Here is a 23,921-nt window from a genome sequence, read left to right as displayed (position 1 = left end):
GTATTGAAGACTTATAGGTTAAGGGACTAATGCGTTTGTGAGTATACACAGGTCTATAAGTCTATGAGGAGTTTGAATTTTACAGAGAAAGTTGACCCCTAAAAATGAAGTTCTTTGACTAAAGACTTTGGATTTCTGAAGACTTTGAAAGTGAAGAAATTGGTGTGACCTTGAAGACTTGGTATTCATTCGAGGAACATGAAGCGTGAAGACTTTTGTTTTCGTAGTTTCATTTTCTCTTTCTTGAGTCATAGGAAACACCGTACTGTTAAAGGGGGTCGAGGAAATACTAAGAAAATTTTTCCATGTGATGCTCAACTCAAAATCCTACACCTACCAATCCCTTTGAATGAAGCCATTGGAAATCTCATACAGTCCAGTCATATTCTTCAGTGACAGATACGAAGTTCTTCTGGTCTCTGAGGAATTTGTTCTGACTGAGGAGTTAGGAATTCGCTAGTGCGGATTGCCTACACAGTGAGGAACATGATAGCCCTGAGGATTTTGCTACTCAAAATTCCGACCGTTGCTGTGCTATGCACCAGCTGTCCCAAAATATCTATCCACCTAACGGTCATATCATTGAAGGGCATTTATGTATTATCATGTCGGGCTTCTCCCTAGGCTATAAATAGCCGCCCCCTACAACCACTAGCTGGTTGGCTGCTCCGAGAGAAACTGACACTTGTCATTTGAGAGCAACCCATCCTCCGAGGACTTTGAGCGAAAATCATCAAGTGAGGAAAAACCCAAACCCAAACACCTACAAACCCCAAGTGATTGAGCATCACTGAAGAGATTGATCCTGCATGGATCCGACGCTTGTTACCTTTGAAGACTGTGCTTCTTCCAGACGGTTAGGCGTCATGGTCTAGAGCATCCAAGAGGAATTGTGGATCGCCGAGTGACCAAGTTTGTGAAGGTTTGGAAGTCGCCTGAAGACTTACCACGAGTGATTGGGCGAGGTTTGTGTGATCTTAGCTCAAGGAGAATACGGTGAGGACTTGGTGTCCTGAGCTGCGTGTTCAAGACTGGGTGTCCGGGACTGTGTGTCCTCGAGTTTAAATACTCAGCCGCTTCAACCAGACGTACAACTGAGACAGCAGTTGAAACTGGTCTACCAAATCATTGTCTTCACCAAACTTACTGGTTCTATTTCCTCAACTCTTTCATTTCCTCATAATTGTGTTGTGTGCTTGTTCATATCTGTGCTTGAAGACTTTGACTGAAGATTTTCTCAATTTTCTCAGTTCAATCTCTTCAGTTTGTTTGTCTTCATCATGTGTTATCATGTGCTTACGCTTCCTGTACTCTGTGCCTATCTTCATTTCATTATGATGACTATGCTTGTGTTCTGTTATGTTTACTTTTGAGTACTTATTCCGCTGCTAGTAGTTCTTCCCCAAGGAATTTCCTCACCTGCAAATTCCTCAGTGAAGAATTTCATAAAAATCGCCTATTCACCCCCCCTCTAGTCGATATAACGCACTTTCACCACGAGTGCATCATTTGCTCCCACGGCCCCGCCACCATGGCCAGCCTACAGGGCTTCTGCTTTGCCACCATCCCCGACGGCCTGCCGCCGTCCGACGACGATGTCACGCAGGACATCCTCGCGCTATGCAAGGCCACCACCGAGACCTGCCTCGGGCCATTCTGCGACCTACTCGCGCGGCTCAACGACCCTACCACCGGCCACCCGCCCATCACAGGCGTCATCTCCGACATCGTCACGGGCTTCTCCATGGAGGCCGCCAACGAGCTCGCCCTCCCCTACGTCCAGCTGTGGACCGCCGGCGCCATCAGCTACCTCGAATACTGCCACTACCGCCTCCACATCGGCCGCCTTGCCGCTCGCCGCCAAGCTCGCCCGTGCATGCGCTGCGCCCGCGCCCCGCATCGCGAGCTCGCCCGTGTCGGCGCCGCGCTGGCGCCCACCGCCTGTGCCACGCACTACCGAGCTCGCACCGCCCGCACCCCGCCGAGCTCGACCGCGCCACGCCCAGGCCCGCACCCCGCCGTGGCTGCCCGCCCTGTTGCGCCCGTGAGTGGAGAGAATTAGGAGAAGAGAAGAGAGAAGCATGTGGGTGGGCCCTGTAGGAAAAGTGAGGAGAGAGGGAGTGAGAGGCTGACGGCGGGCCCAATGGCATGCAAAACAGTCTCTCTCCTCCTCCACCTGCCCCACAGATTCCTAGGTTTGGGGTGGGTTCGCCGACCAGACTTTTGGCCAAATCCGACACTAATTATGGTCGTGGGGGCGCGAGTGGGACTTTTTCGTCAGCCGGCGTTGAGAAAGTGCTCCTGAGGGGCTTCCTAGGGGACGGGTGGAGATGCTCTTAGTATGTATAGGCAAGGGGATGCTAACATCAGTCCCCTTGCACTTCCCAACAATGGTGAAATTGTCTTGTTCAGCTAGAATACTTATGTCCTTTTTTTCTCTTAGTGTGTATAGGCAAGGGGATGCTAACATGAGTCCCCTTGCACTTCCCAACAATGGTCAAGGTGCCACAACCACATTTTCATATCTAGCTCAGCTATGGTCCACCTAAGGTCTCCGACCACCCACCTCTTTTACTCACATTTAGTATTTCAAGAGCTTAACATTAAATAATGCACACATTCAATATATGAAGAAAACACATACAAAATACAATTATAAAAAACATTGTTTACTCTACAAATGTGGTCATGATCGTATTGGAGCATTTCTCAAGTTCCAAGACGGTTGTGTCACGTGCCAGCGAGTTCGAGGACCAAATTTGTAACCTTACCTCGAACCGTCGTTGTCCTCCACTGACCAGCGGGGCCCGCCTCGCGCCTAGAGGCAGGAGCGCTCTCTGCATGGCAGCCCTTCCCTCATGGACAACCCCGGCCCACACCACCCACCAAGTTACAAAGGGGCCCACCTAGCAGCCACACCCTTCACAGAACCCAGCCGACGACCCAGCCAGAATTGGGACAAAAATCCAAAATTGGACACCTCAGTTGATGGAGGGAGCTATAAAATTAGGGAGCATAGTAAATTTAAAGATATGTTGTCTTCTTTTTTGGATCTTCTTTTCTATTTCTATTAGGTGCACTGAGGTCCAGTTCACCAGGTGCACTACTACAAGCAGTGGAAATGTTCTCTGTACTCACCTAATTTACAAACTGATGAGCCAAACAGAGATATCAATGGGTTCATCTCGAACAAAATCACTGAGCAGATGAATTTCCCGGACCATATACACATGAATACCAACATGTGACACAGCACGATGAGCCCAGCTTGCATAATTACAGTTGCGAGATAGCTGGTTAACAACTGAATGATAAGATAAAACCCTAACAGATTGCACAAAACGACTAGCTGATTCTTCTTGGGCAGAATTAATTACATCCCCCATATGACCTCGACCGGGAGCAAGGAGTAGGCAACCGACTAGTGCTGTCAAGGCACTATTCAATTCTTATGACGGGACGAACTCATCTCATCTTGCATACCGGTGACTCCCCTCATCTGTTGCAAGTAACAAATGCGTCATGCTTGATGCATGGATTTAGAGCCATAGAGCCACCATTTGCTGGAAACTGGTAGCTTCCCGTGGTGTTGTGGGACCCTAGATTTGCATGTTGCTGTGTTCATTTCCTGCGGTAGGCGGTCTTAGCAACCAGCGGATGCGAGGAACTTGTCATAGGGATTCAGGACTGGTAGCTTGCAGAAATTGGAGTAGCACTGGTCATCGTCTGACTGCAGGATTATCCCAGCTATTGGAGAATCTGGCTCAGATGACTCGAGCAACCCTGTGCCAACCTGCAAGTCCCAGGAATCTTTGTGAGCTTGATACAATGACCACACGAAACAGCAAGAAGAACCGCCGCGCTGTATAGAAGTAACAGAACTATATGGTGATGTAATTGACATGTCCAACTGTTCGTTCCATAGAATGTACCATTGAATGTATACTGAGCTCAGGTTGCTAACCTCTTGTTGCTGGGCACTCATGCAGACAGATAGCTTTTTCTCCTTTCCGATTAAGAGAGCTTCACATTGGTCGGCCACCTGCTTAAAAGGCAAACCCTGGTTTGTTGACACGGACAATCTTCCAACATTCTGAGATGTCTCCGAAACCTGCAGAAGTGATAACCTCTTTTTTAGCAGGTATCGCTGCATCTTAAAAGGCTATTGATTACCACCACCATATTTTATGAAAGCTACTATTCAGCTTTGGTTATGCATTAAACCAGAGTACGAGAGGTAACTAGGAGATAAATTCATACTGATTGGAGAAGCTGATCGACGTCAAGAAGACCATTATCCGTCGGTTCTGCTAAGGTATCAGTTGGTTCAACAATCGTATCATCCTCGAAAATAAACCCCATAGGAATAACCTGCATAATAAGTCCCACCACAATATAAGAAACGAAAATTAATGGTTTACAAGACTTGATATTTCCTCTGTTGCTAAACATGGCTGATCACCTCCAAGGATTTTTGGTGCAACTTCGCGTTATATGCAGGAGATTTTGAAGGTGATGCAATAAAATGTGAACCGATAGGACACACATCCTCTGCTGAGAAATCCTCAAACAACTGGTTTCTTACAGTAGATAACTCTGGCTGCAGAAAAACACAGCATATTGGGAAATTAACAGCTACAGAAACAGAAAATGTCAAAGCACGAGTATGCACGGGTATCATTCTGACTTACGTCAGATAGCTTCAAGCTATCAAGAATAAGAGAAACTGCTATTTGTTTTGACTGATCATTCAGTTTGATGTTAGAGAGAGATTTCGTAGCAAAATCGTTATCTTCTTTCGAACCGTAGTCTCTAAAGACAGATTCGATACCACTGTCAAGAGCTTGCAATCTGAGGTCATCAACTAAACGAAGAAATGGATCAACCTGGTAAACATAATTATCAAAAATCAACACAAACTGCATAGTAACACAACATATGATTTCTATAAAGCAAAAGGTACAAGCAAAAAACACGTAAAAAGAATAGTGAACTATATACTTTTGTCATCAATGACCCCACCAAGCATATTAATTCCATGTCGGCCACTGTATTTTGAGACGATATTGTACTTGTTAAAATTGATCTGGTACTGTTCCGAAAATTATTGGCCGTGCACCAAAACTGGTACCAAAAACTCGGCTGCTGTTGGTCGGCAGCACAGGTATTCAGCTAAAGAAATGATACTTTTGTACTATGCACCATTTTTTCTAGGGATAAAAAAACTAAATAATTCATTCATTAACTTTGATTAAGAAATTGCTCCATACTGTTGTTGGGGCATGACTACACAAATATCTCATAAAAAATAAGAAGGAAAATGAAGGAGAAGCATGTTCTACTAACAGAGAAGAAATAGGAGCCTAGTTCTCGTCAAATTTGCTCTCTTTGTGCCCTAGAAATAATGTTCTCTTTGCGGATTTTCTGGATTGCAAACAAGTCATCACCACAGAAACGTAATGAACAAGGATATGTTGTTTCACTTACGGTACTTTCAATCAACAAATCTTTCACAACTGGAATGAGTGTTGGAACACTAAAAGCTTTCGAAAAGAACACAATCATAGACGTCGCCAGAGTAAAAAGAGAACGCCTGCGTGATGGTGGCAGAAAACCTGCAAAACATGTTACATTGCAGAAAATATTTTAGCATAAACATAGGACTTTCTATTGCACATAGCCATAAGTGAAACCAGAATAACAGAACAAAAGAGCAGATAACACTGCCAAAATAATTGTTATTTTTATGTATCACAATTCAGTGGAAGAAAATAAGTTTCATGTAAAACATTCTGAAAAAAAATCATGGAAATAAGTACCTGCTTGTAATGACATATTTCTTAAAGAAAAGGAAAGCTGAAAGCTGCCGACCAGAATTTCTAGCTGTGAGTTCTGCAATAGATCAATTAGGTCAAATCACAGAGAGTGATGGAATCAAATGTCAAATAAATCTTGCAGCTCAGAGCCATAGAATTTAAGGTTAAAAGCTACATACAGAATAAAGATCCACATAAGAAAGAAAAAAGTTGTCAATTATCATAACAGTTCAATAGCTGAATATGACCATCATTGATCTATATAATCTGGCAATCAGTCATATAATAAGGAAATGGGAGATAAGAATCATGCTCTGATCAAGTGCAGTCTTTCAGATAAGATCCTATGAACTATGGTATAATCGGCAATGCAACAAACCAAACAAGATATGATAACACCCTAGATTATTGTCATTATGATGAGAGCTTATGTATTATAGTGATTGCTCATACAACTGAGTTTTCTAAAAGGTGTTATTATGTGAATACTAAATGAAATCCTTAATACTACCATCCAATATATATACACACAGATTTATATCAAAATATGTTTTCCTTGTTATGTATTCCCTCCAGTTCACAAATACGTGTCATTTTGGACATACCTTCAGTCAAACTTTTAATTGACTGCCAATATCATTTTAAATATTTAGATTGGAAACATGAAAATCTTATGTGTAGATTTGTGCAAAAAATGTTTTTAGAATATTAAAAAAATTAGGTTATTGCATATAATATAGTTGCATCTTGATAAAAACAAAATCAAGACCATTCAAGGTCTAAAACGTCGCTTATTTGAGAACTGGATAGAGTACTGGCAGGAAACACACAAAAAACTGGTCATAGATCCGGGCAATGTGCTTCCTCACCTTGTCTCCAGAAAATAGTAGCATCAAGCTGTAAGTATGTGAAATTGCTTCATAGTTTCGTGGAACATTTTCAGGTGACAATGCCTGGGTCCACAGCGATGAAAGCAGAAGATTTGCCTGACGTGCACTCAGTATGAGGATGACTGGTTCCTGCAAAGTAAAAGAATAAAACTTCTTGTTCTGCTAAGAAATAGGCAGTTACTGAATGATCCTGTTAGCCACAAGAAAGCTGAGTATAATACATACTGTTTCTGGAGCAGGTCCACTTGATTTACTTATTTCTGTTGCAGACGGTAAAGAAGGATCTTTTACACTAGTCATCCTTTGGATAGTCTGTGACTTAAACAATTGTGGCTCATTTTCACTGCCCTGTTCTGTGTCCTCAGTGATGATGGGCATTAGATTTGAGCTTTCCCGCCGTGGACTTCCACGAAATGAAGACACGTTTCTTTTTAATTTCCCGAACAAAGCTGCTGAAGATGAAAAAACTGACGATGTCCTGGATAATGTCTTCTGCAGATTAACCTTGCTTGTCTGTGAAGTTCCTGAGAAAGAGCATGGAGCGACAGAGGAGGGAACAAGAACAACAGAGAAAATCCGGTGTGCCCCTAAATGGGTCTCGCAATCGGGATAGACCATTGCCATAATCAGTTGATGAAACAATGCCTCAGGAAATGCCTACAGTGTGTAGTATACCTTGTTAAACATTTTGTACACAAGAGAACGGAAAGAAAAATTATTTTCAATCAACGTACTTTGCTCTTATATGTCAAGTTTGGCAATGAAGCAATTATTTGAGCTGTACGATATGCTGCACAAATGGTTGACCGTGCAACAGGTGTGGTACTTGAAACATTCTCCAGTACTACAGCTAATGTATCAAGGATAGGTCCAGCATCACCGACCTGAAGAGCATAAAAGAAAATTCAAGGAGCACATAGATGGGTGGGCGTGGTTGCAAACGATCCATAGCTTGCAAACAGCAAAGGGTGTTTCTGAAACAACTTCAGAGAAAACTGACCTTTCTAGACATTTGAATAATGCATTCATCTACACCTTTCTGATAGCTGTCATTCCATTTGTTTTCGCCTCCAAGACTTTCATCTTGCATACTTTTACCCAAATGCTTGACCATATCACTAATTGCAGCCATTATTGCAGTAGAAGATTGAGCTTTGGAATTCTCAGCAAGGTGTGCTGTAACTTCAATGATGTCTAGAATCATATCTGGTTGGTTCGATACATTCTTGTGTTCGAGATGCTTAACTAACATCGACAACAATATATGCGCATTCTGTCCTGCCAGCCAATAATGTAAACTTATAAAAGAATAGAAAAATTGTCAACACTAGCAATCACTGAAGATGAGCATGCATGTGTAGATATCTTGAATACCACATGAAAATATAAAGTGTAAACTAATTAAATAAGTAAATTAAATCCAAAAGGCTGAGGAAATAATGAAATACCAGCTTTCTCCATCACAATCTGCATATCCAGGAGGACACACAGTGCAAGTCCCTTAGAAGGTGACCACATATTGTTAGTATCAAAATAACGAAATACTGTCTCCAGAACTCGCCGGATGGTTGTTGCTTCCCTAGATATTCTAGCAAGGTTGTGCAGGCAAATCCCAGACCAGAAATTTGGACTTCTTGATTCTTCTCTGTGCAGGAAAAATGATTTAAAGAGATAAGATATTAGAAAAATTATTACAATGTATAAAATTCTATAAACTCCAGCCCAAAATTATTTACGTTGTCAAATTCAATGCACCGTTGGTAGCTCTAATATCTTTCCATGAAGAAACCCTCGCCAAAATGGTAACAGCAGGAGGGCCATGACCTTCAGCCTTGAGAACTTCATTCACCCAGCGACTCCTTCTGTCCTCAATGGTGTCATCATTATTCTCGGAATTTGCATATGGGCTGTCATAGTTTTCCAGAACTGCAGAGACAACCTGTGCAACCAAAAAATAATGGTTGAGAATAGAAGTAGCCTGGCAGAAGAGCAGTTATCCTGATACACGGTTGTGCCTGTTTGGCCCTATGATCTCAACAGAGTTAACGACTAACTGGCAAGTAGAAGCTTTATGTTACATGTTTCGAAGGAAGAGAAAACTAGGAGCTGTCGAAGACAGGTTCATGTTCAATAATCATATATAACTTATAACATGGACAGATTGGAAGATAGAACTATGCACTGCGAGCTTATTCAAACTAAACAGACTAAAAGATCAACAGTAAAACCTTGGATTTGACTAACAACTGTTTGGTTGTTTTTATACTACTCCCTCCGTCCCATAACATAAGAACGCTTTTCAAACTTTGTTAGCTTGAAAAATGTTCTTATATTATTGGACGGAGGGAGTAAAATGCAATGGGAAATAGAAAACTGCACTTACATTGTCAAGTTCTGAAGAGATATGGGAGTGCTCACCCATAAACCAGACCTGAAAACACACATAAATGGACATATATGAGTATTTCGATATACATTTGAAGCACAAATGTGGGCACATATGGCCTCTTTTTGTACTGATGAATCCATCCCTCGGCAGGACGGTGCAAGACCCAATCTTTTGATGAGAGGATCAAATAACATCTCAAATGGCATGATGCACAAAAGACAGAAAGAATATTTTGAGGAGATGCTGATCATGCATGATGACACTGTCTAACCCTACTATTTGACGTCACCACCCAAAAAAGCATCATGAAGGACTAGCTGCCAGTAAGACAATCAGCTGTAGAGCCACCAGGTATATATAACAAAAGAAAGAAGTACCAAAGATGAAAGGGCTTGGAGCGCGGCAGCATGAAGACTGGATGTCTTCTCCTTCTCACCCATCTCTTGGGCCAGCTGACATAGTATAGGAATTTGGTTCTCTAGATTGAACATGTAAGTGCTGTCAACCTGTAACAAGAAATGTAACACACAACTCAAAATTTGCTGAAAAGAGTTGTCTTTGATGATAGCAAAAATGCAAAACTATTTTAATTCGCAAATTGTTGCCTACCCGAATGTCCAAATACCTGGTAGTTTACAAAGTCAAAAAGCATTTGACACGCTATTATCCGTAAGTCATCATGTCTATTTTGCTCCATTGTGGTCTCTACGATGGTCAGTAAACTATTGGCAAAAAGGGGCCTGCAAAACAGTGACTTCGCTCATTATAGCAATTATTCACACAAACAGAACATATAAAATATTTGCACCAGGTACAATTTTTAATGTTGCAAGATATCAGAGTCTACCCGAAATAAATAGCTTGAACAAAAAGCATAACTCAAATATACAATTGGACAAAGAGTAACATAAATGACATTATTCTATATAGGCATGACATAGCAGTCTTGAAACTGAAAAATAGTGAACATACAATGAAGTTATCATAAATATATACAAAATTCCAACATTTAGCATCTAGAACCTTCAGTGATATATTCAAAAGACAAAATGCAACTAGCAAAAACAACTTACAGTTGCTCCGGACAAGAACATATCACCTTTCGGTAAATTGCCATGACAACTTTCACTGAGCCAAAACGCTCAGATCTCAATTCCTTGAAAAACTTTTGCTCCAAATAAACGGTAATCTGTGAAAGTAAAGTGTACACGCATCATTATTTAGGCTTTCCAACTCGTCCCTTCGAAAAGCAAGTTCATCTGTAATTAAAACTCTCTTTAGTTCTTAATCAGAAGGCAGTACTCTTTCCCAGTTTTCAGACAAGTAGCATAATTATGAATGAGAAAAAGATCAAATCCATGGGTAGGGAAAAACTCATACTTTCTAAAACTCTCCCTAAGAGGTATAACCCTCGGGTTCCACTACTTGTCTTATAGTATGATGTTATTTTCTAGCAATTTTGACTACCAGATGCCTTGCTTGCATTGAACATGTACCAGCAGAAATAGACTTAGAAGCATTAAAGTGCATATGCGGGATATAGTTAATTTTTAGGTGGATTTTCTTTGCACAATTTAATTAAACTCTATATTTCTGTGGTCAGTAACATAGGCAGCTAGCGGCACCCAAATAATACAAGTTTGAGGCCAAGGCTAAGCAATTTTGCGGCGAACACAAGAGGAAGAGATCTTCAGGTAAGCAACAATTGTCCAGTAACCAGCAAAGAGCACAAATAGACGATTGTAATTGCAGCACAACAGCCTAGGTAGAAATATAAAGGGTGCAAACATGATTCGGTAAGAACTAAGTTTTAGACTTGTTCAGAGAATTATGTTGCACCAGAAGAATACAACACTGACCTGTTGGTCACAATCGGACACCGTGGGGAGTTGCGCTAGAACAAGAAGTAAGAGTCTAAATCTAAAAGAGAAACACACCTTTGGTACACGCAGTGAATTCTTGGAAATATATTCGCACAATTTGCCTATCTTTCGATCGTTTGGTGGTTCATCCTGAAAAATGGAGATCAAAGTTTCCTGAGAGGTTAGAGAAGATGCACATTTTTGCAGAGCAGATGTGTACTGGTATGGTACAAATCTAGATACTGTCAAAAACAAGGAAAACTTTGCTAGCATGGCGGTCTCAGATTCAAATCCGTTGGAATGTTATAATGCACGTGATCACCTGCGACTTGGGGAAGATTTCGGCGAGCAATTTCTTGTAGCGCTTGACCGGGTGGCGAGACCTGGTCCGCAGGTCGGGGCAGAGGAAGCATAGGCTCTCGCACACTTCCATGGTCGTCAGCAGGGCGCCTCAAACTCCACCATCCGGCGTCCACGCGGCGGCCCACACCATCAGCGAGCTCCTATCGCGCCCAATTCCCACTCAGACCTACAAGCAGCCCGACCTTCAACAAAAAAATTAACCAAACAATCAAATCGGTACTGACATTTCCGATTGAGCAACAAAGGGTCGAAATGCGACAGGATTTGCGGGAGCTAGCACGCACATTCGGCCGATCGCGGCAAGATCACGGAGCGAACTCCTGATCGGCGGCAAACTACCTAAGAACCGTCTGAGAACCCGGCCGTGCGTACGTACGTACCTGGGGGGCGGTGGATCGATCGACGGGACGGGACGGGCGGGCGCAGGGCGCGGCGGCTGGTCCGCGCCTCGCGGCGGGGGCAGGCGATCGATGGTGGGGGTGGTGGGGGGCGGTGGGAGAGAGAAGGGAAGGGAAGGGGGGGTCCGGGCGAGGGAGGGGGGCTCCGCTCCTCTTCCGCTCCTTCCTCCTTCGTCGCCGCGCCGTCTGCTGCCGCGCGCCTAAATTGCTGCCCTCCCCGCGCTCGCGTGGCCTTTTCTATATCTGGACACACCGCCCACGCCTTCTCCGGGCGCTTTTGTACATGCGCACTGACCCGGGCCCACGTCTCGTTTCAGTTACAGGTGGGCCCGCTGGACAAAAAGTTCATCAAAATGTTTATGTAAAACAATCATCAAAATGCGAGCAAATCCTGTTTCTTAAAGAGAGTTTATTAAAAACATTAAGGTGTGCATCAAGGCCGAATACTCGCGATAGCCACGTCATCATGGGGACAGAGATTCCCATTCGTCGCGGGGCTGGTAGGCACTGTTCTGTTCAGGTCGTGGGCGACGTATTCCTGGGATCCTTCCCCACGAAGGCAACGCCGCATCCACCCAGATGCCGACCTCCGTCGCCCCCAACCCAACCCCCGCCGGCGACCTTCGTCTCCCCCAGCCCAATCCTACCCCGCTCTCCTCTCTCCCTATGCCCCTACCTTCCTCCCTCCTTGACGGAGCCCGAAACTCTAGCTCATCTGTTCCATGGTTCCGGCCATGGATGGGGAGACCACGGACGCGGCAGTCGCCGTCCCACCCCGCACCTATTCCGGCGATGACGATGCCGAATCCGCATCAGCAGCAGCCGATCTGCACCCAACCACGACGGCTGCAGCTCGATGGAGGATGTAGGCTAGCCGCATCGCTGGGTCCAACCAGGGCGTGGCACACCTGGAACCTCGCTGCCGCGGTGGTGCAGAACCAGCGTCGTGGCGGGCAACAACAGCAGCGAGTTCCAGCCTCCATCTCACCTTCCCCGCCCCCATCGCTGCTTAAGATACTCACTTGTTCCCCTCTCCCTCATGCTCCGCAAATCCCCGATGGCATATGAGAAGGGAGGATAAAGAGACAGGGGAGCTCTCGGGGAGATGACTGCTAAATCGCAGCTACCACAAAAAACACAGACCAACACCTCGGACATAACCCATGCACCGGCCACTGTGATTTCGCATATGGCATGTTCTAATCACTAGAGTGAAAGGCGAGCTCCAGACTTGGTAGATGATGTGAGGGATGGTGTATACTGCAACACATTGTAGAGCTTACCATATCCACTAAGTCTGTACTTACTACCAAGTGCAGGCAGAGTGAAGAACTACAATCTGAAGAAAGCAAGCATCAACAAGGCTGATACTGCTACTCTATTTGATCATCCACTTTGCCGCAGTTTGGGCTAAGCAAGGTATGATGGTAACTTCTAGCGCTTGATTCAAAAATGGTCATTTGTTATACATCATTTATTTTCTATTTTGAATCTTATTATATCTAATCAGCCCAGTATTTCTTTTTTCAAATTCTATAGTTAACACAAAATCCAATCTCAAGAGTAAGCAATATAGTACGTATACACTAACTGTCTGAAATGTGCCTTATGGTAGCTTCTAAGAGCGGGGATATGTGCATATATGAAGAAACATATACCGAACCATTCAACTCTGTTACTGAAACCATTCCAAGAACCCTTTTCCCTTGCACTATTTCACATTATCACAGAAATCTCTGAAAAAGGCCAACTACATATGGAATCCCTCAGTCTCTTCTAACCTCCCTTGTCTATTGAATGTGTTAAAAGTAGAGGCTATACTCTGTTTCTAGACAAGTATGACGATAGGGTCAGTAGTGCCATTGCAAAGTCTGTAGCATGTAAAGTGTGTTATTTTGCCTGTCTAAACTGGTTAGACAAAGTTCTTTTTTCTCAGATGATTGCTAATAGTGCCTACACAACCTTTTATCCTCACCATTGCTGGTCCGACTATTACATACTCCATCCGTCCCATAATATAAGAGTGTTTTTGACACTACACTAGTATAAAAACGCTCTTATATTATGGGACGGAGGGAGTAATATACTTCTGAACTTCTCTAATTGCATTTGATGAATTGCTGAAAGGTGGTTGGACAATAGGGGAGCAGTATTCCAAGAAATTGATTTCTTCGTCTGATTTAGGGTGGTCTTCAGAATCTGACAAGAAATTGATGTAAGATTTATTTTCCTATTTTTGAAGTTCCTGATTTGTATAACCATAATGCTCTTCTCATTGTACAGGCAATTGAAGGTCCAACATGATTGTGCTGATGCTCTCTCCTTTGTAGACGACCATCCCGATGTTTGGGGTTTACTTACTTGGTACTTAGTATTTTCATTCCGTGGGTATTACATCCTCGTTGTTCTGGTCGATGCGAACAAGATCCTTGACGTTTCTTGAATCAAATAAATGATTGTTTCTTTCTTCGTTGGCGGCTAGAATCGTTTCATGGTTATTTATTCTGAAATTGTAAGTTGAATGGATGACTCTGTTGTAGCGGTCCATCTCTGAAGTACAGTTGTGGTCAATCCACACATGACCGAGTTGATCTGCTCTATGGCGAATTAGTTTACCTTTGTTTCGGTGGCCAGAAATAGTACTATTAAACTATTGATACATTATTAGGGGCTAGAACAAGGCATGTACTATTTGTTCCCTTTGGATTGGGTGATTTCTGTGAACCTTTACCTCTATGCATTTTCCACAGGTTTACAACACAAGATTCCTGACCAGAAGGGGAACAACGCGGCGATCACCAAGTAAGTTTTGCTCTGACTTTCTTTTGCAGAGTTAATTGGTCTTAAACTTAATTTCCAGGGATGCTGATGAAGCTTCTTAATTGGCTAGATGGATTTGATGAGGTTGCCATGGTAAACTAACATCATCAAGTTTTTTTTTCCTCTAGATGCCTTTATGCCATAAATGCAAAGGAACGGATTCAATCGAAGTAATTTGCTAGCTAATGTGTGTGTGATATGCACTCTAGCTTTCCTTGCTCTTGGGGAAAGTATAGGTGTTTCAACATGAATTTTGCAGATAAAATTTATTGTTCATCATTGCTTCATTGCTTCTCTGAATTTACTGGATGTTGATTCACATTACATTTTATTTACTCCCTTATCTAACGTATCACATTTTTTAGAAGGATTTTTTTTAGGATTGTAGGTTTTGTTCTGTCTTATTGTTGACATGCCAACATAATTACCTGATTGTCTGATAGGCTTGAATTCTTACGATTTCCTTCTTACTGTGTTTGTTTTATTTAATTTTGTGAAAATCTGATTTTATCCTAACCTGATACATCTTGATCACTTATGCCGAGAAGGGTTCATCGTCCCAATCAAGGTGAGTAAATCGACCACCTCTTTGGTGCTTTTGCAATTGGTAATGTGCTACTTGTGGCTTGAGTGGCTTCAGTTCAGTGAAGAACACAACTTATTTGCACTTGCTAGAATATAATTATCCTTTGTGATTTTGCTACGTATTACCTGCGAATTGATTGATTTCAGGTTAGGAACATGATTAGGCTGTTGCATTGTGCATGACCATGGGAATACACTGTTTCCCATCATATAGTTAGTGTGATGGTACAATTTCCCATGCAGTATAAGCTGGAGTGTGAGCTTTGCCTATGCCCTTAGTAGCTTACAAAATTTCACCTTATTCCACTTTCATGGTACTATATTGCCATCATGAAGCATGGTCATTTGGTTAGGAGTATTTGTTTTACAACCTCGGGTTCACATTAGTTGTTTCTCTTCATGGCGAGTTAGCTTTATCGGTGTCATTTTCAGCTCGATGGTCATGAATTAATTGTGACTTCCTATCTACTCACACTTACTTCAACAATTGCTTGTTTTAACCATAACTTATTATTCAGATTGTCTTTGATGTGTGAGTGTCAGCAACATACACAACATTGCACACTATTATGGAACGGAGGGAGTATGTTCTTTTATTACTAATCCCACTTTCCATGTGCATGCTAGGCAAGTTGCCTTTCAGGTCCAGTGCATCACTAGGCGATTATACGTTGTTTTCGGTTAGATCAACTTGCATCAGTCGCTGCTCGGTGTGTGAAAGGGGAAGTTCAGAAGTAGTGGGGAGTGCAGCTGACTAAAATCCATATAGCAATTGTGTTGGGTACATCAAGATGAAGATCAAGAGATTTTTTCATGAAATGCATCATGTTGTTTCTGATGTGAAAATGGGTTATACCAGGCCTCTAGAGGACTCTGAAAGGTGTTCTTTTTATTTGTTTCCTTAGTTGTGGCCTCATGAGGTCCCTTTCTTTAGCCAAACTGAAGCACTTCATGTTAGCTTGTCTTCACTTTTCGATTAACTGTAATGCATTGTCTTACTCGTTTGTGCTCCCCAGGTGAGTCGCGCATATCCTCATTAGATGTAGCACTGGCTATGTCGCACATATCCTCATTAGATGTAGCACTGGCTATGACGGTTCTGAACTCAAATAATATAGTATATGTATGTTTGCTCGATCTGGAAATAATATATCTTGATGTTATAGCATATGTCCATATTTATGTAATGAGTGAGGCTAAGGACAAAATATGACAGCCGAATCCGCTGACACAAGATAAGTGCACACAAGCCCGCCTCAAGTGGTGCCATCCGGTGGCGCCCCATCCTCTAGTTTGAATCAAATTGCTTCAGGTAGCCCCTCTCCTTTTCAACATTTTTTTTCCTGACTACCCCTGTAAAAAAACATTTTTCCTGCCTAAGGACAACTCCAACGCAGGAACGCTAACTGATGTTCGGTTTGTCAGGCTTTCATCCATTTGGGATGCTACTTTGGCCATTGTCCGACCTTGTTGGTGCCATTCTGTTCAGTAAACCTAACCGGTCGACCCATTTTGGTCCAGCTTGTCTGTTTTGTTTTCATTTTTTCTCAATTTCGACATTCTATATATATAAATCAAATGAACAAATAAAAACGAAATGTCAATCTCGATTAAACAAACAAGTTAAATAGTTTCTATTACAACGCAACAAATAAGTCAAATAGTTTTTATTACAACAAGAAGAATTTGAAATTGTAGCAAATATATTGAAAGAAAATGAGAAGATTCATCTATTGGTTGCCAATGTGAGTTCACATATGCTCAACAAAATCAATTTGGAGTTGAATATGAGTTGTCCAATTACACGTTTTCTTGGTAAAATTAGGTGCATTATGCATATATTGTCGCTCCATACACAGGCTCAATGTTCTCACCCCGGTAATTAAGCCTTGGTCAAATATGGTGTCATCACGCTCATCCTCTACGATCTTGTTGTGCATGATCACACAACATGTCGCCATCTCTCACATCTTCTGAGTGCTCCATCTTCTAGCAGGGTGCCAAACAATAGTCCATCGAGATTGAAGCACACCAGAAGCACGCTCCACATTCTTTCTATCACTCTTGTTCTTGGGCAAACCTAGCCCTCTTCTCTCCTAAGGGCACTGAGATTGTCTTCACAATAGTTGCCCATTGAGGATAGATATCATCAGCTAGGTAGTATTCCTTGTTGTATTGGTAGTCATTGACCTAAAAGTTGACATATGGGGATTAGCCTTCAAAAAGCCTAGCAAACACTGGAGAGTGCTAAAGCATGGTGATATCATTGTGAGAACCTGCCATCCCAAAAAGGGTGCCAAATCTAGAGATCTTCTGATGCCACGGCTTCAAGTATGGCTGTGCAAACCTTAACATGTCCTTTATATTGCCCCTGTCAAGCAAATGAACAGTTCTTCCACGGCCAGTGCATACAATCTATGCTTCCAAGCATCCCCTGAAGGCCTCTCGATTCATTGATCGCCAACGACCGAGCTATATCCGCATCATTTGGTTCTCTCAAGTACTCCTTGCCAACACACTGCAAACCATAATTTTGTGGAACATATACAATGCCTCAAGGCATGTGGACTCACTCATGCGGATATGCTCACTTGTAAACATCCGAACAACTGCAATACCTTTTTTATAAGAGAAGAAGCCAACCTTTCCAAGGGCAACGGGCTGGCAATCGAAGTAATCATCGTACTACATCACTCCCTTCCAAAGACGGTTGAACACATGTCCCGCCATTCGGAAGCATCACCAGAGCTTGGCACTAAAAACTGGGCTTGTGAGCTCAAAATAATCGTCGTAGAGTAGGCAATGGCCGCTTTCTCTATTACAACTCAAACCCGGAGCATGGCCCAGGATGGGGCCCCTAAACATTGGGGGTTGGCTCGAGATGTGCTCATTGACAACCATAGTAGCAACCATGAATTCATCATCATCGGACGATGAACATGATGTTGTTGACAAAAAACTCATATGAGCTATCCATACCCGTATCTTGTGGTGTGGAGGAGGCTCGACTGGGCAAATGGCCAAACACCTTAAGGGCGTCAACTGCCTCGGGCATAGACAAGGGGCGGACGGTGAAAGGACCTGCCCTCGGCTCGTCGCAGTAGGCCTCTGGTAGCCCCGCATCCTTCGGTAGTGTCAGTTGAGGTTGAGGTGCTACTGGCAACCCACGCCTCGGCGTGCCTTGTAGTCCTCCTATAGCGGCAATGGCGGTGGGGGCGCCGGTGGATGCGGTCGCGGGGCTGAGGTGGTGGCGAAGCGGCCGAAACTGGATGAGCAATGACTGCTGCGCCACAGATGAGCGGGCCAGGGAAGGACAATGGGTCACGGTGCCAATTTGACCTAGAAATGGGTCACGGTGGACAAAAAAAGACGCTCGTCCGTTTGCGTCTCCGTATTAGGCCGTGATTTTTGTCCATTCAAATCTAAAAGGACACGCAATCTAAATGAACACGGAGGGACCAAAACATGTCTCTGCGTTGGAGTTGGCCTAAACAACTCATCATGTGCGTCTGAATCGAGGGTTTGATGCTGATATCAATTTATTCTTCAACCGGTCGTGTTGTAAGACCAGACTTTGACCACTGCCTATTTGAACCTTTCGCTTGAATTACAAGTGTCATATTGGATTACTACTGCTTTTGAGCTCTAAAAGAGTAAGCACGTAGCATACTTATTTTTCCGTAAGCCCAATATATTGTGCAAATACATTTTTGAATGAGCCATAAATATGGCCAATAGATAAATCGCATGAGTAAAGCACCTTCTTTGTCTTAAAACTGATCATCGGAGGACCTTTTTTTGAAAAAGATCCAGATTCATTATCAAGGTTTACCAGAAGTACAAAGCACCTCAAACAATATAAAAATTATATCAAGATACCGAGACCACTAAATTAAACGACCACTACCACTGCAATGTGCCATTATTTTTTAGCTACGTTGATGAGTCATTCTTCCTATTCTAGTTTAAATTTTATTTATAAAATTTTCAAAATATGCATGACTTTATAAAAAAAAGTTCAAGCTTTCAAAACAATGTTCACATTTTTCCAAAAATTTAGTTCCTTTTTTTAAAAAAATATTTGCGTTTTCTAAAAATTATTCATAATTGCACAAAAAAACGTTTTCCAAAAATGTTCAGGTTTTTTTAGAAATGTTCACAGTTTAAAAAATTGTGTTTTAAAAATATGGTCACAATTTTAAAAAAATCACGTTTCAAAAAGCAATTCCAATTATATTCTCCAAAAAAATATCGTTTTCAAATAATGTATGTGTTTTCAAAACAATTTCATGTTTCAAAAATTTGGTGTTTTCCCGGGAATGTTTGTGTTTTCAAAAAAGTTCACGTTTTCAAAAATTATTCAGTATTTCAAAAACAACCGTGTTCTAAAAAATGTTCACAATCTAAAAAATGTTTCTTTCTTCAAAAACTGTTCATAATTTGAAAAATGTTCCCATTTCTAAAATTGTTCCCCGTAATTTTAAAAAACATATTTTCGAAAAACTTTTTGCGTTTTAAAATAATGTTTGTGCTTTAAATAAAAATGTTATTTAAAAATACATGTTTCAAAAATGTCCTTGTTTCCCTGAAGCGTTCACATTTTCAAAAAAGGGTTTTTTTCCAATATAATTGTTGGTATTTTAAAACTATTTTATAAAAGGGACATTTGCATTTCTATCCCTAACTCGAACCACCTAATCAGATATACCCTTAATTCGAAAGACTTCTCAAATTTGCCCCTCCGCCGTTAGGTGCCCTTATAGAAATGCCCTTCTGCGTTGTTATCGTCCGGTCAAACAGCTTTGACCGTCCTGAAAAAAATAGCAAAAAAATCTAAAAAATCTAAAATTTTGTGAGATCGAAGATACTCATGTGCCAAAGGTGTGTGCAAAGTTTTGTGCTATTTGGACATTTCAGGAGCTCGTGGCGAGGAAAAACAGTTAATCTGCACGCTTGTGAACAATAAATTTGAAATAAAATAGCAAGAAAATTTAAAAAATATGGAATTTTTTGGCATCAAAGTGGCTTGGGTGCACAAGGTGCTTGCAAGTTTTTGTGATCAAATGACATGCGAGGAGCTCTAGCAAGAAAAAACAAAATAGTCATTTTTTCCCAAGTTTTTCCCAAGCTAAATTTTGTTTTTTTCTCCACAAGCCCCTCTAATGTCCAAACACAACAAAAATTTGCAGGAAGCTTGCAGACTCGTGCCTCTTTGATGCCAAAAAATTTCATATTTTTTTGAATTTTCTTGCTGTTTTTTTGAATTTACTATTCACAGGCTTACATATTTATTGTTTTTCCTCTGACACGAGCTCCTGGAATGTACAAACAGCACAAAACTTTTCACGCACCTTCCAAACCTGAGTATCTTTGATCCCACAAATTTTCAGATTTTTTAGAATTTTTTTGCTATTTTTTTCAGGACGGTCAAAGCTCTTTGACTGGCTTTGACCTGCTTTGACCGGACGGTAACGACACAAAAGGGTATTTCTATAAGTGCACCTAACGGCGGAGGGGCAAATTTGAGCAACCTTTGAAATTAGGGGTAAATTTGAGAGTGGGCGCAAATTAGAGGTATAGATGTAAATGTCCCTTTATAAAATTGTCAGAAGTTAAAAAATTCCCTATTTAAAAAATGTTTGGATTTTGAAAATATTTCCACGTTTTTAAAATTCATTTTTAAACTAACCAGAAAAATCGCATGATATAAGATCGCTACAAAAAAAACGATAGGAAAACCGAGACGCTACAGGGGAGCACCCTATGTGTGAGTGTGCCGGCCCAGGCAAGGGCCCAATTCTGCCGCGGCAAGCGGCACATAGGAGGCCCCATCAACGATGGTTTGCCAGGAGAGCCCTCTTGATCCCCTTAAGGCCGACTTGATGCTGCGTGCGTGCCCGCCTGCTATTGCCCTTTGGCTAAGGGCATGTACAATGCTTGATAGTTTTGCATATAATCTAAAGATGATAAAAAAAAGTGCCTATAATGAGTCATCTTTTAGTCTTATCTTCAATAACTAGCAATTCTTAAAAATGTGATGAGACATATTGTGCTAAAAGATCATCACTTGTCTTCTCTTAAATAAGAGAATACAAGCATTTTCTTATGAGTTCTCTCTCTTTCACCTCATTATTTATCCTACGTGGCACTCGTAAGATAGCACCATTGTACATGCTCTAAGTTGTCTTGGTCGGTCGGTCGTTTCCAGTTTTTTATGTACTGCTACAAAACATATAAAAAAACATAAATTCGACAAAAAAATCCTGAATTGAAAAAATAAAAGAATAATTGATTAGAAAAAAGTGTTCCAATTTTAAGAAGTTCGAAATTTTGAACAAAATACTGAATTTAAAAATGTCATGAATTTGAAAAAGGTTCACGAAGTTTAAATTTTTGTGGATTTAAAAAAAGACATACGTCTGCAAAATATCACGATTTTCGAAAAAAATCATGTGTTTGAAAAATGCCATGAATTTTGAATTTTTTTTAAATTTGAATAAAAAATCAAGATTTTTTTGGAAAAAACTAATAGAAAGCGAAAACAACAAAACCTGAACAAAAAAACAACAATAAATCAAATAAAAACCGAGCAGGGAAAACATGAAGAATCGACTGAAAGCTACTAGAAGCTTCCTAAAAACAGAAACAATCAGCTAGTTTACAGTTACATGAACTGGCCCCTTATTTCGAGAGGGATGTGTGCCATGTACCAAATGGCTCTATTTGACGTGATACGTGCGAGATTGAAAATGGCATCACCACTTCTATAGGAAAAGCAAGAGCAACTAGTTAACGAGCGCTTTTTCGGAGCGTTCGGAACGAGCGGTTCGGGAGCACTCAGCGGATGACAAGTGTCGCGCGTGGAGCGCTCCCATGAGGGAAAACCAGCCGGCGCCGTTGGTTGATGGTTTTTCATTTCCGATTTGTGGTTTCGTGCGTTTTGCCGTTTAACCCTCTAACTACTAGTATTTTCTGTTTTTCACTTTCCATGCGCTAACACAAATAAAATAACGGCCAACCACGTTGGTTCCCTGTTTCCTTTTTGTTTCCCTTTTTGTTCCCATTATATTTCTGGGAAATGGAGATTGATGGGGTAGTTATGGGCGGGGGCTACCAACACTATCAAATGTGACCTTTCAAGTAAGGAAAAAACAACAACTTTTTCATACACACGAAGAAAAGGCATGGTTTGACGCATGGTCGTGATGACTGCAGAGGCATCGCTCAATCCTGTGAATGCCAATGTGTGAATTCTCTATAGGCATAGGTGTATACTAGCAGAGGCATGGTTTGTATAACTTTACTAAACTGGAGCTCGGCGCCTCCGGCGCGGGGGAAGCTCCTGCTCGCCTTCGGCTCGCTTAATTTTCATGAACATCTTGAAGGGAGACATAGGTCGTGTTGGGGAATGCATTATTTCAAAATTTTACCTATGATTACGCAAGATATATCTATGAGATGCATAGCAACGAGAGGGGAGAGTGTGTCCACGTATCCTCGTAGACCGAAAGCGGAAGCGTTTAGTATAACGTAGTTGATGTAGTCGAACGTCTTCACGATCCAACCGATCCAAGCATCGAACGTATGATACCTCCGCGTTCAGCACATGTTCAGCTCGATGACGCCCCTCGATCTCTTGATCCAGTTGAGGACGAGGGAAAGTTACGTTAGCACGACGACGTGGCGACGATGATGATGAAGTTACCAGCGCAGGGCTTCACCTAAGCACTACGACGATATGACCAAGGTGTGTAACTGTGGAGGGGGCACCGCACATGGCTAAGAGAAGACTTGGTGTGTCTTTGGGGTGCTCCCTCCCACGTATATAAAGGGGGGAGGAGAGGAGGCCGGCCCTAGAGGGGGCGCGCCAAGGGGGGGAAGGGGGAAAGAGAAGGAGGAGAAGAAGGAAAGCCCCCCAACCCTAGTCCAATTTGGATTGGGCTTGGGCGGGCACGCGCCTCCACCTAGCCGCCACCTCCTCTTTTCCACTAGGGCCCATGAAGGCCCATTAACCCCCCGGGGGTTTCCGGTAACCCCTCGGTACTCCGGAAAATGTCCGAACCTTTTCGAAACCATTCCGGTGTCCAAACATAACCTTCCAATATATCAATCTTTATGTCTCGACCATTTCGAGACTCCTCGTCACATATGTGATCTCATACGAGACTCCAAACAAACTTCGGTTCATCAAATCACATAACTTATAATACAAATCGTCATCGAACATTAAGCGTGTGGACCCTACAGGTTCGAGAACTATGTACACATGACCGAGACACATCTCCAGTCAATAAACAATAGCGGAACCTGGATGCTCATATTGGCTCCTACATATTCTACGAAGATCTTTATCGGTCAAAACCGCATAACAACATACGTTGTTCCCTTTGTCATCGGTATGTTACTTGCCCGAGATTCGATCGTCGGTATCATCATACATAGTTCAATCTCGTTACCGGCAAGTCTCTTTACTCATTCCGTAATGCATCATCCTGTGGCTAACTCATTATACACATTGCTTGCAAGTCTCATAATGATGTGCATTACCGAGAGGGCCCAGAGATACCTCTCTGATACATGGAGTGACAAATCCTAATCTCGATCTATGCCAACTCAACAAACACCATTGGAGACACCTGTAGAGCATCTTTATAATCACCCAATTATGTTGTGATGTTTGATAGCACACAAGGTGTTTCTCCGGTATTCGGGAGTTGCATAATCTCATAGTCTGAGGAACTTGTATAAGTCATGAAGAAAGCAATAGCAGAAAAACTAAACGATCATTATGCTAAGCT

At 42.1% G+C, this 23,921-nt stretch overlaps 1 protein-coding gene across 1 annotated transcript; it reads right to left on the bottom strand.

The window, feature by feature from the left end:
- Nucleotides 1-3,167: 3,167 nt before the first annotated feature.
- On the bottom strand, nt 3,168-11,778 carry LOC119318141 (protein SEMI-ROLLED LEAF 2-like). Its single transcript, XM_037592660.1, has 20 exons — nt 11,701-11,778; nt 11,280-11,502; nt 11,033-11,107; nt 10,169-10,284; nt 9,721-9,835; nt 9,473-9,601; nt 9,090-9,137; nt 8,443-8,645; nt 8,155-8,351; nt 7,707-7,984; nt 7,441-7,590; nt 6,932-7,363; nt 6,686-6,835; nt 5,820-5,892; nt 5,488-5,615; nt 4,692-4,886; nt 4,463-4,600; nt 4,261-4,371; nt 3,965-4,111; nt 3,168-3,793 (listed from the first exon to the last, which is right to left on the bottom strand). Exons 2-20 carry the CDS (start codon nt 11,388-11,390, stop codon nt 3,644-3,646), a joined length of 2,946 nt encoding a protein of 981 aa, XP_037448557.1. The 5' UTR covers nt 11,391-11,502; nt 11,701-11,778; the 3' UTR covers nt 3,168-3,643.
- Nucleotides 11,779-23,921: the final 12,143 nt, after the last annotated feature.

The sequence above is a fragment of the Triticum dicoccoides genome, chromosome 6A (genome assembly GCF_002162155.2).
Source record: "Triticum dicoccoides isolate Atlit2015 ecotype Zavitan chromosome 6A, WEW_v2.0, whole genome shotgun sequence".
In the NCBI taxonomy this organism is placed as follows: domain Eukaryota; kingdom Viridiplantae; phylum Streptophyta; class Magnoliopsida; order Poales; family Poaceae; genus Triticum; species Triticum dicoccoides.
The sequence above is the reverse complement of the archived record's forward strand: the minus strand, read 5'-3'. Positions and strand labels throughout refer to the sequence as shown.